The 13,027-nt window shown below is 39.1% G+C and overlaps 1 protein-coding gene across 3 annotated transcripts in view; it reads left to right on the top strand.

Moving 5' to 3' along the window:
- KCNK2 (potassium two pore domain channel subfamily K member 2) overlaps positions 1-9,226 on the top strand; it is a 126,686-nt gene extending 117,460 nt beyond the window's left edge. For all 3 annotated transcript variants that reach the window (XM_059841052.1, XM_059841054.1, XM_059841053.1), the window contains one exon: positions 6,850-9,226. In XM_059841052.1, coding sequence (XP_059697035.1) covers positions 6,850-7,167 — 318 coding nt within the window. In that variant the 3' untranslated portion in view covers positions 7,168-9,226. The remainder of the gene's footprint in view (positions 1-6,849) is intronic.
- The last annotated feature ends 3,801 nt before the right edge of the window (positions 9,227-13,027 follow it).

Raw genomic sequence — 13,027 nt, 5'->3', positions numbered from 1 at the left:
CACGCAAATACCACTCCAGATATTGACACTAGAAAGTTAAGAAATAAACAGTTCTTTCTGGGACTTGACCAAGTAGTTAATATAACCATTCCTTATTACCAAGTAAGAATCAAAATTCCTTTTTTATGTTTGTTGTTTTTTAGCATATCTTTGTAAGCTAAAAAAAGTCCAGTGAGTTTATGAAACAATTGTTGTCTCTTTCCTCTGGGAGAAAGTTTAGGCAGTCTTTCAACTGCCTGTGGCTTCGGTTTCATTATGTTTCTAGTACAGTTCTTAAAATGTTTGCTATTGCTGGCTGCAGCCAAGTCGTTGGCTGTATAGCACAGGCAGAGGAGACACACTGTTCCCCTGAATCACCTCAGGCTCAGCTGGTAGAGCTTTATGCACACCTAAGTAGTTTCTTGTGGCTAATACAGGTGCATGGCATTCACTCTCACCAGGCTGAAAGAGGGGTTGGATGGCTCTCTGAGGCAGCTGAAACCATGAAATAGAACTGATTTTTAAAGGAAAATTTAATCATCTTTTTCTATTTTTTTATCTTTACCATTGGAAGCTAATAATAAAGCAGAACAATAGAGAGTGAGATAATCAGGCCCATAACTTGTCTACACTACTGAGGCTACACATATGCAGGTCTATAAAAAGACATATCTGATGGGCAACACTCAATAATAGCTCTGAGGAAATACCTAGCATAGCAGTCTTCATATTTATGGAAAAAACAAAAGGTGAAACAAAATGACTGTGTTGACTCTTAGTATATCTGCTTCTGTTTTGTAAGCATGATTTTTTAGGTTGTTTTTATTTTGTTGAATCGAACCGTGATAGAGGAAAAGGCCATTTCTTGCATCTGCCATCTGTTACATCTCCACAAAACATATTCCCACAGCTGCCACTAAAAATGTTCCTCCACAAATAAAAGAATCAAAATTCATGGAGTCTCTGCATTCCCATTGGAGAATGTGGTTTATTTCATCCAAGACATCAGATGTGTTCGTGGAAGTTAGGTGGGTGAAACCAAACAATCATTGCTCACCAGAATGAGCTCACAATCATTGCTTATTATGGGACTCAACAATCCAGTTTCTATCAGGAGAGCTGTTTGTTCCCAATTGTTCCCAAAAATTTCTGACCGCCGTGGCTACAAAAATGCAATTGTCTATGTAACTGAAGCCTTACCCCAGAAGATAACAATTTCACAGAAGAGAGTCTTTTCCCCACTGATACTTATCTGAAAAACAGAGGGATGTGTATACCAGTGAGTGGAGCCAAAGAAGGCATCACTTACTGCTTCGTGTGTGCCATTCATCTTGAAATCAAGGTCTGGTACCTTGAAGACCTGATGAAGGAGATTTGCCTGCTACAGAACCGAGGTCCTGACAGGATGAAGGCATAGAAGAGGGTGGTTCATCATAGAGCATGGTGGACCTGGGAAAGCTCAGCATAGGTCTCTCATTAATGCCTGTGGTATTTCTTGCTTTTGGTGGCTGTTTACCTTTAAAGACAAGTAGAGCACGCTCTTCTCTAAACACCCCTCCACAGGTATTTTGGGTATGTACTAATAACACTATAATAGCAGAAATACTGAAAGCCAGATCGTTGGGTTGGGAATTTTAGGTGGAACATAAATGAGATTCCCTTCATGTGCAGCAAATGCACAGGTTGCACTAAAAATTTTTGTGAAGCTTCTCTTTTTCTCTTCTGCTCTTCTCTAGCCTATAGAAACTGAGGTGGTAAATAGAAATTTTTGTCCAGTAGCAACTTGTATGGGAAAAGGCAGCATATGCCTGCCCAGAACTGCAGAAAAGTGACATGGCAGGTAGGAAACTCCTCTGATGCACTCAGGGATAAACACACCCAGCAGCTGAGTTGTTAAATCCCATCACCCCTCTCTTTACCTAGATTTTTTAAAATTAACTTTGTGAACAATTTCTGCGAACACTGGCTGAATTTCCTGTGAACTAAGACAAAATGTTATGCTCTGTATTCTGCTGCCTGCATAATTTGACATGTAACGCACTTTCTAGTTTTGTCTGAGTAGCATATCATAGAGAGGTTAATTGGATGTGTTATTTTTAAGTAGCAGGATAAAGTACACTGGAGAGGAAAAATGCAGCTATGAAAATTTGGAGAATGCATTAAGGATAAATGCGAGAAATTATATACTGGGCGACATCTAGACCATTAAGAATATCTGTAAGGAAGGGCACCTGTTTTTCACCCTAAAATGTAGTCAAATGGGTACCTCCAGCTCATCTACTTGCTTTTTAAATTCCATTTTTTGGCTTGCACTAACATGCTCATCATAAAATGTATGAGCCCTGTATGCCAAAGGGAAACAACATAATCAGCTATGACAGAAAAGGCTGCACACATTACTTTGAAATATATGTTTTCATTTTCTTGCATGACATATATATAATGCTATTTTTTTCTTATATTCTACTCAGTGGTATACCTCCTCCTGAGTATATCATAGCTTTCATGTCATATCTGAGCTCCATCCAAGCAGGATATATTTCTTCCCCCTCTGTAAGCAGAAGTAGATTAACTGATTTTACTGTGATGTTGGGGTTTTTCAAGAATATCCCTGTGAGAGTGGAGCAAAACTAAGGCAAAGTTAAGTTAGGCAAGTGCATTTGTCTTGGTCTATTTAAGGATGTCCTTAATTATGCTTTTGATTGTTTGTTTTCCTGCTAGAGCACAGATGTGGCTTAATTCAAAGTACAGATTACTTGTATATGGCTTCATGGCTTGTGCTTTCCAGATACTTAATCGGATGAGTGGTTTTCCTGGATGGTGGTAAGTTTTGAGTGCATTAGTATTTGGATAATTTTGTGAGTGTCCAGAAAGATTCTCAATACCTCAAACTCTTGACAAGTATAAGGAATTAGAGCAAATGTACTGAAGCATGAAGCAGGTGCTTCAGTGTTCAAATGTTTATTTAGTTTCAACCGTAGCATCCCCTTGGCCATTCTTACATTCTGGTTTATGCTGTTGGCCTTTACCCAAGCGTGGAGCTTGGCTAGACAGAAAGCTAAAACACTGTAGCAATGAAACTGCATAGGAACTTTTGACCCTACTAGAGATATTGACTGAGAGCCAGTTCTAGGGTATTATTCATTTAGATGGATTTTGGCAGGAGTAGGTGAAGGAGTGGTGGCTTAATGTCCATGTTTTTTTCTAGTTCTGTCAAATTCAGTCTATCTGTCTTCAAGTTATATTGGTGATCATGCAGCCTAGGAACTGTTTGGTCATTCAGGAAGTTCATGCAGTACTTCATTGATGTCTGCTTGTTTTTCACTCCCCCAAAAACCCAGTAGTGACTTTAACAAGAATGAGTAGAACATTCTCCACAAATGCTTCAGAGGCAATTTCTCATTATATCCTAAACAAGTAAATGTGACATCTCCACCACAGGTAGAGACACAAATTGGCACAGACACTGGCAGGTGTTATGGAGATGATCTGTGGCATTTGAGACATCCTCATAGGGTTGTTGGATATGGTGCAGATCATATGGGATACCCTGGCAGAGGTAGCTGGAGGCCAGGTGACCTGGGCTGGGCAAGGAATTGGGTCAATGCTGTTCATTTGTTGGAAAAATTGTGGGTGTCGGTTTTTGGTGGTTGTTTTGGTTTTTTGGTGTCTTCCTATTTTTTTTTTTTTTTGGTTTTGTTTTGTGTGAAGTGTGCTGTGTGGAATACTTAGTTGTGTTACTATATACCATAATTCTCGAGAACTTGTTATTTGAGACTTGTCTCCCCTGAAATCATAAGGCAGTAGGGTGCTGCTTCCTGCTTCTTAAATACATAATGCAGTTGCTTGCTGTTGATGTTCAGCCTAGCTAGGTTGATACTCCTTGTGAAATATGTCTAACACCTTGCAGTCTAATTTGGATTTTGATGTGGTGGAAGTCAATTCAGGAGCTGGGGTAGGGACCATGTCCCCATTACTAGTAGCATTTCTCTTCCCTGAAGGTTAAAGTGAGAAGCATCACCAAATTAGTGCTGCTTCTTGTGTGGCTGAGTCAGGTGCTATCACTGTGACATGTTTTTCCTATTGCTTCTGAAATATTCTTGACGTTCGGCCTTATGTTAAGTATGTAATTGTCAATAATTTCTGTGACTAAGAGGCCTTGTCCTCATGTCACACTGCCCCCAACTATGACAGCTGCAGAGTCGACAGAGCTGTGCTGTAATGAGGCAAGAGATCTGGAGAAAAGTAAATTTTTGTTACAGTATGTAGCTATGCCAAGAATTTAATTTCTTTTGAGCAGCACAGGCAACTGGCATTTCAGTTGCTCTGCATGAGACATGTTTTGGTTGTCAGAGCCCAGATGAAGAGGAGCTGTAATGCAGTGTGTTAAAATGTCATAACCTGAGGACAGAAAGAACCTGAACATATTACAGATATGTCCCTATGGATCAAGAAGGGATCCAATTATATAAGCAAGTTACTAATGTGCACTGGTAGTTCAAAACGCACATTTCTTTTCTTATAATCCTTTTCTTACAACCCTGCTTGAGTCTGTAAGTGCTATGGAATTGAGAGGTTTGTTTCAAATAGGTAATATTTTTGGATGCATTTCAGTTCACAGGAAAAGTAAGGGCCAAAGGCAGTGATTTGGGGCATGCTGGTTCTGAACTCCTGGTTCTTAATGTGTTCCAATTCTCTCTGTTTTTCTACTAATGCATCTTGATTCTACTTTACAATAGCATTAATAACAGCATATTTCAGTTTGTGTTTTTCTCCTACAATTTTAATATAAACCAGCACTACAGCTTTGATGTATGGGCAGGTAGAAGTGTGTATGGTAGTGCTCCACACCACCTTAATTGGGCTGAGCCTATCTCCAAAGGCACGGGTATTGATCCTCTTCAGCTGGCTGCATAAACTTGCTTCCCCAAACAAATCTCACTAGAATTCAGACATCAGATATCCCAGCAACAACAATTTTAAGATTCTCCTGAAAAGCCTGAATGCCCAAGAACAGCTTGCCCTGTGCAAGACAGGTCCATCACCAGGAACATTTTGAGCCTATTCTAGAGTTTATCACATGAACTTGCTTTCTTCAGAAGCGAGGCCAGTTGATTTTCTCTCCTGGACAAATATAAAATTATGTGGGAACTTAAAAAGAAAAAAAGAAAAAATTGAAATACTAATTTTAAATCCTGATAGCATCTCTTGAATGTGACCATATGCCAGATATGTGTGCCTGAGCAAAATCCCTGGTCTGTTAAATGCTTACACAACTGGTGAGGGATACGTATATACAGGAAAGAGGAAACCTGTGTACTGGCTCTTTGCTCCCCTAGACAGAGCCACTCTCCAGGGCCTGGGTAACCTGCCTTTAGTAAGGCTTAAGAAAAAGAAAAAACTGCCCCAGGGTGTGCACTGATACTATTTATCATTTTTTTTATTACTTGTTTTCTACAAGTAAAATATTGGACTAGCTGACATGTTTCAGCATTGCAGATTTCATTATTTTCAGACCTGAAGTTTAATGTGTCTGATCCTAGCTGCACAAATTAAATACTAATAATCATTCAGCTGAGTCCTCTGTGTATTGCAGATAAATATCCTTGTTTTAGAAAACAGACCTTTGCCCACATTTATCATCTGTGTAATTCACTGAAGTGGAGATGAATGTAATAAAATGACCCTCGGGTAAAGAGATCATCTTGTTTTGTTTCTGGAGGGGGGAAAGTTTTCCTGAAATTCTCTCACTCCTGGATGAGCTGATTAATTTTTACCTTCATTAAATTCCTGTTTTCCACTGCACTGCAAAGCATGAATAAACTTGTGGCTTTTTCTCTGATGGTTTGCCCTCTATGTTTTTCTCTGTAAATTCTTTTTTCATTTCTGTGCTTACCAAGTCAAAGTTTGCTTGCCAGCGATTGAAATTCTGGACTGAACAGTACCAATTAGACTAATTTCTGTGGTTTAAGTTCTCCTGGAATGCTTCACTTTTGGAGTTATACTTATGAGTAGTCTATATTCCCTGTGCTGTACCTTCCCAATATTAAGCTGTTGAGGGAGAAGAGATTTAAAAGGAAACAATCTATTTCCTTTTGAGTTACAACGATATAATATCAACAAAAGGTGCCTCCTTTAGTTACCTACATAACTTATTTAATGTAACAGTGGTTTGACTAAAATAGAAGTGCAAAAATATAAATAATAAATAAATGACAGGCCACAGTCTACCTCGGATTAGATCTGCTCAGTCTACCTTATACCATGTCTGAGGAAAAATAAGGATGATTTGGGATTCAGGCTGGGAAGCAGACATGCCACTGAGGTGACTTTTAACAGTTGTTGTGCTGGTGATATCTTTGAGCAGGTACAGGAAAGAGGGTGCAAACAGCTGATGGTTTCCTTTGAAAAAGCTTTTCTGTCTAAATTTAGAAAATTCTTTGCCAAGTCTCCCAAGGATCTTTCCAGAGACAGTGAAAGTGCTCATAAATAAACCCTCACCCTAGTAACAATACATAACACAGCCTGAATTGCTGGGATTTCAGCATCCCCTGACCAGCTGGGTATTGTGCAGCTGTCAAGCCTCTGCAGCTTCCCTGAATTGCTGACTGCCTATGATAACAATAATAAAAAAAAAAAACCAGCAGAAAAGGTTTTTGTGTTTTTGGAACTGTTGTTAACTCCTAGTAGTGAAACGTTTCTTCTTTAGCTGCTGTCAATAAAAGAGTGAGTCTTTGGCATGAGAAATTTGTGCCAGTGGCGGCGGCAGCTCTTTGGCAGCCCTGCATCTCTCCATGCTCCTGAAGATAAACAGTGTCTGAAGTCCTTGGTGCCATAATGCTTCCTTTTTCCTGCTGATTTTTGCTGCAGGTCGGGGAGTTCAGAGCCCACGCTGCAGAGTGGACAGCCAACGTCACCGCCGAGTTCAAGGAGACTCGAAGGCGCCTGAGCGTGGAGATCTATGACAAGTTCCAGCGGGCCACCTCCATCAAAAGGAAGCTCTCTGCAGAACTTGCTGTCAACCATAACCAAGACCTGACCCCCTGCAAGAGAACACTGTCAGTGAACCACCTGACCAGCGAGAAGGACCTCTTGCCAGCCCTGACAAAGACGGACAGCATTTACATGAATGGTTTGACGCCGCACTGTGCAGCAGAAGAGATAGCTGTGATCGAGAACATTAAGTAGCCGTGACTTTGGATCCCAGCCCTTGGGAAGCTCTTGGCTTAGACTAGCCATCCACCTTTTTTTTTCCACCCTGTCGATGACCAGTGCTAGCAGCATTTTATATGTGTGCATGAGTTCCACAGAAAAACTCCAGTCCCGAGTTACCATCGCATCTCTTCAGAGACACATAGATGAATGGCACTGCTCTTTCCGAAAGATGCTGGAACAAGCAATGTTTTCTGCCTTTATCTGCCCAGACTGTTTTTCTCTTCTAATGTGCCATATGGCCTCACAAATGAATCTCACTTGTTTATGGTAACAATGTAGCTTTGAGGGATCAGTCCTTAAAATTTCAGGGTCTACCTTACTGAGCCTAGGAATGGACAATTTCTGGACTACAACACATTTGTAAATGGCAAGAAATTCTTATGCAGCCTTTTACCTAAGAAATTTTGGTCAGTGCCTTATCTTTTGAAGAACCAGAACCTCTACAGTTCCTGTATGACTTTTGTTTGTTTGGTTTTTTGCATGAGAAGTGTATTTCATTTAAGCCTTTCTTTCTTCTTGAAATGGTGGTGTTTCAAAGGTGTCTGTTGTGAAGATACCAACCAGCATGAATGAATGCCAAAACTCAACAATCATCAATTGATGTTGTTAGCTCCAAATTTAAAGGCACTGCAGTTTCAAAAGTTGCAAACTTGTCCCCCAGAAGCATTTTGTTTTACTCAGGTCCAGCTGATACTCGTTCATGCTGACTTGTAGGATTTGCAGACCCTTTTCAGGTCTTAGTTTTCCAAGCAGTGTTCAGCAGTTGTTTTTCTCTGCATCAGATGTACCAAAAAAATCTGCGGCTTATCTATCACTAAATTATTTGGTAGATGACAAGAGCAAGTAAAAATTACTGTTTTGACGAGAGGCAGGGGGAGGCTTTAAATTGCTGTGTTCTAATAATCACGTCCAAAAAAACAATGCAGAAGAATACAGCTATTTTTAATAAACATAAATCTTCTGCCAGATATTTGGCATGAAAAGGATTCTTAATTTCCTTTTCAAGCCAAGTCACCCCAGAGGCTACATGATATTTTACCCAGGAATCCTGGTGGAGTGCTTTCCTGAATGTCACATGGGCTGCCTGTGCCAGAGCTGTGGCTAACGTGGGAATGCAATTGAAACTGGTATCACTGTGACTTTCTACATTTCAAATAGAAATGGCTCTGAATATCAATGCAGGCATGAAGAAGAGCTGATAAATAGCACAATCTGAATACCGATGATTGTTCAGACAGGATAGGCTGACAAGAAGCAGCTCTAAACCAGACTGTGGGTTTTCTTTATTGGTTTTAAAACACATTAATTTTGTACCTTCTGTTTTGCTTATAGGTTGAACATGAGATTCAGAAGAAATGCAGGATGGAATGGATAATTTTGCATTTTTTTCCTTATGTTAGTCTATTGTAACCTGGCTGTACATAAAATGAATAGAACAGGCCTTAAAGAAAAATTTAGGCTCTGTAAATCAAAAGTGAATGGGACTTTGCTGATTGGGCATGATTCAAGTGGCAAATCTTACAGCATCTCTGACCATTAGATAACATACAAGATATGAATGTTCATGTTTTTTGGATGCTTAGCTTGTTTTCTAATAAATATAAGTTAATATGTACATTCAGTGTAAATATCAGTCAATTAACATTTACAGAGAGTACGCTTTTAAAACTAAGAAAGTTCCATGACACAGCACCGAGCAATGCTCTTATAACAGAGACCCTTGTCCCCCCAGCACAGTGTTCTGAATGTCCACATGGCAAGGGTTCCTCTTGCCATGTATAAACTGTGAATTGTAATGAAAAATAAAGTTTTTAATTAAAGTAAGTTTTCCTGAATCTCCTGCTTGCTACAACTGGAATGCTAAGGAATAATTTGTGAAACTGATTTTCATGCTTTCATTGGTTACAGAGTATAGCAGTTTGCCACCTGCTTTAGTTTAAGCTGGTTTAGCAATAAAGGCTTGACTTACCCAGCACAGAAATTACTATTTTTTTTTCCTTGATATTAAAAAATATGCTCTTTGGTTGCCATACCTCAAGTTGTGTTTCTTGCTATTTTGTTTCAACAACTCATCAGGATTCCGTTCCTTCCATCATGTGCTCCGGAGCTCCTGGCAGCTGCTCCATCCTTGTCCTGGGGGAGGTGCAGGGGGCTCTTCCCCTCAGTGCTGCTGGACTCCGGGGGTTGCTGGTACCTTCCTGCAGAGAATGTGAGCAAGCACCTCGAAGGACAGCAGCCCTTCACACTGCAGTGGTTTTTTCTACAGTCAATGTTTTCCAGGGGCCTCTTTAATTTGGTCTTGGCCAAGGGAATGGGAGCCCACACCAGCCTGGTGGTAAGTGAGGAGGACTGGGGTTTTTGTATTGTTTCAACCTGATGTGTGCAGGGTGTGTTTTAGTGCCTTTTGGAGCTGATTTTTCAGAAAGGGACAGGTAATGTTCAAAGTTTATCGTCCTTGATTCCCTGAGATATCTTAGCTTAAAGCCTTGTTTCCTGTTACCAACCTCTAACCAGCTTGTTTCCAGTTACCATCCTATGGAAGTGCTGGGCTTTGTGGTTTCTTTCATTTAAAAGAGTCTCAGGACCTGCTGAAAGGACCATATTTTTTGGAGATCCTGTGGCAATGTTTGAGATACAAGCATGGATACTTAAACCCAGTCAGGTTTTATTTGCCTTGACTTTTGAATATGATCTCTGGGAAAAAATGCCTGTTAATTTATATATATTTATTTTTTTCACTTTTGTAACAGATCTAAATTATCTTTCCTTATCAAAATTGATTTACCTGTAGGGAACAAAGCATTAATAAATAAAATCCTTTATTTGGAAGTTTAATAATTGAAGGACAAAAGATACCACAGTCCAGATGGTATAGACAGGTAGAATTATCATGATCCTAACATGTCCAGTGTCAATAATAACTTTAATATTTTCTTCCCTCTCCACATACAGTAAGAGACCACAAAGTCTATGGATGGCTCAGTTAATTTATAATACTTTATGAACTCAAAGGTTTTTCTCTTTATTCCCATAAGAACAGATTTTTTGTATTAAAAACCCTGTCTTTCTTGCCTCAAGAAATTTTGCAGAGCTTATTTTGCCTTCCAGATATGGAGCTACCTAAGCATGAATAAGGATCCATTTTTTTCTGTCACCCATACATAGAAACATTTCAGACTGCTAATGTGCTTGGTACTTAAGCAAGCTTGTGAAAATGGTAAGGGGCTGTTTCCTTAATACTGAAAAAACCATAAAAAGGCATTGGAAAAATATCTTCTGAATGAGAGACAAATTGTGGCACATAAGAATCTATAAAGACACGTGCCACCTAACAGAACAATTTATTCCTCAGTATTACAGTAAACACTTCATTAAAAAAACCAATTTGAAATCTCTTGAAGTGGTAGCTAGAGGTGATCTGTATTGTTTGCTGTTGGCTGTGGTAATCTTGTAATTTTTTTTCTTTGTATGTTTTGGTGTGCTGTACCTGATGAAGTGTCTATGTTGATGAAAACCTCAATTTTTGGGTAGCCCTGCATGAAAGCCAGGGATATCAAGTTGCAGAGAATTTGTACCATGCCCCATTCTTGCTTGAGTACCTGGCAAGAACTTTCTTTGGCATTCCCTCCATGTGCTTTGTAGCCCTAAGCTGTCTCTTCCCCTTTTTCCAATATTTTGGGAGCTTGAGGTGCTACTGTCAGAGCAGTGAAAAGCATGGAAGGATCAAATCCAGAAGCTCGCAGAATCTCATGAGCATCCCAGCCAAGTCTCTCTCTCTCTCTCTCTCTCTCTTTCTCTACCTCTTCCCAGTTCCCTGGAAGGAAAGCTTGAGGGTAAGAGAAACCCACAGAAAAGTTAAACCTCTAAATTCCCACCCTTGACCTGAAGTGGACCTTCCTTAGGTCACACTGTGAGACCAGGATGGCAGATGGGAGATCTGAACATTTGTTTGGAGTTCTTCCTCCTCCAACATTATTCCTACACCAATGACCTCTAAAGAGGAGCCCAACACACCCTGCAGAAGAAGAAAGGAGGCTGCTCTACTTTCAAAAGCAAAGTCAAATCTACATGCACATCAAAAGTAGATGTACATTTAGAACTGATTCCTGGGAAGGAGATTTTCTTGTCAGGGAAACTACCTGCAGTGTTGAAATACAGCAGTAATGCTTCTAATAAATTCCTGTCATACAGTTCAGTGATAATTAACTTTTCTTTCCTACCCTGCAGTACTGTTTGAAAGGATTTTATGCATATGGAGAAATGCACATTTTGCATGACTTCCACAGTTAATTATTTCATCACTAAAAGATTTTTTTTCTGTTGCCCTGCAGATTTAAATGAGCAGCATAACCTTGTAGTGAATAAAGTGCTCCTTTTGGGAAAAGTAGAAAAAATGCTGATTTAATGTTATTGGAAATAACAAGCTGTTGAGCTACATGGAAATTAAAAATGTCAGCTTTTTCATTTGAGCAAGCATTCTCTGCTTTGCCAAATTATTGTTACAATTGTAAAGAGCCTTTGTGAGAATCGATAGGTAAAATTTTATTGCACTTGGAAAACTTGAGTTTTTCACTTTTAGGCCATTGTTTATCATGCTTTTATGAACTTCCAGAGGAGTATATTGAATAGGCTTGTAAACAAGTACATTACTTATTGTAGAACAAGAAGTCCCCTTCATGCAGAACAACTGATTTAGTAGCACATGCAACTTTATGTTCAGAACACAGATATATTTGTGCCTTTAATATGTATTGACATTATTGCATCTTAAATTGTCTAAAAAACCCACTTTGGTATAATGACTATAGTTTCATGTAAACTCAGTGATTTGAAAATATAGCTCAATTTCAAGCCGGTATCTTAGAAAATCAATAAACTTCACAACTTTTTATGAATTATAACAGTCTTTCAGCACTGGTGATGTAATAAATAATATCTTATTGATTGCCTGTTTAACTTATTGCTGAATATTAGCTTTTTTTCCCACCACAGTTCTGGAGACAGATCATTGTGAAGAAAGCAACTCATCTCCATGGTTTGTGATCAATATACAATGACTGGGCTGCTGGTATGAGAATTCTTAGTGGTTAAAGCTAAGATATTCTGTTCTGCCTGCACTGTTACTAATTATCAGTAGTAGCATTCATTAAATTCTCTGGGTACACTGGTTTTTCTGGGAATGTCACAAGAGTGTTTATATAGACCTCTCTAGTTTGACTTTGGCAAATGAATGGACTTAGTGAGAAACTGCTGTAGAAGACTGTGTTAATTCAATTGTTAATAATAGCTAATTCTCAAGACACTATATGCAGCCAGATCTTCATCCTCCAGAGAAAGGCATACAACACATGTATAAAGAGATCCTGATGGGAACATACTATTTGTCTTTAACAATAAATAACAATATTCTTCAGAAGATAATCAAAAGCCTGAAATGACTCCTCAAAGAGCAGTTTAGTGTTGGCTCCATTTCTTTTTCTTTCCCTATTAATTTGATCCTTCACATTAAACAGGGTGTTCTGAGAAGTTTTTCTGAAGCAATACACTTGCTGTGAAAGATGTATTTTAGTCTTGTTTGGCTCAGGGGATACTGAGTGACTAGAAAAGTGAACACATATGTTGAAAACTTTCTTAGACATGAGAGAATACATCCCTGTACTGTTGATTTTGACTTTGATACCAGTGACAGATCTGCTTCTGTTTTGTGTGGATTTTGCTTTCTCTGCAAAATTATAGTATTCAGTATTAATGTGCTCAAGCATGCAAAGCCCACTAGATGTGGTATGAAATGTGATAAAGAGAGGTTCTGCTTTAACTATCCCAGCTGTAGATA

Source organism: Haemorhous mexicanus, chromosome 3, assembly GCF_027477595.1.
Source record: "Haemorhous mexicanus isolate bHaeMex1 chromosome 3, bHaeMex1.pri, whole genome shotgun sequence".
Taxonomy (NCBI): Eukaryota; Metazoa; Chordata; class Aves; order Passeriformes; family Fringillidae; genus Haemorhous; species Haemorhous mexicanus.
The sequence above is the reverse complement of the archived record's forward strand: the minus strand, read 5'-3'. Positions and strand labels throughout refer to the sequence as shown.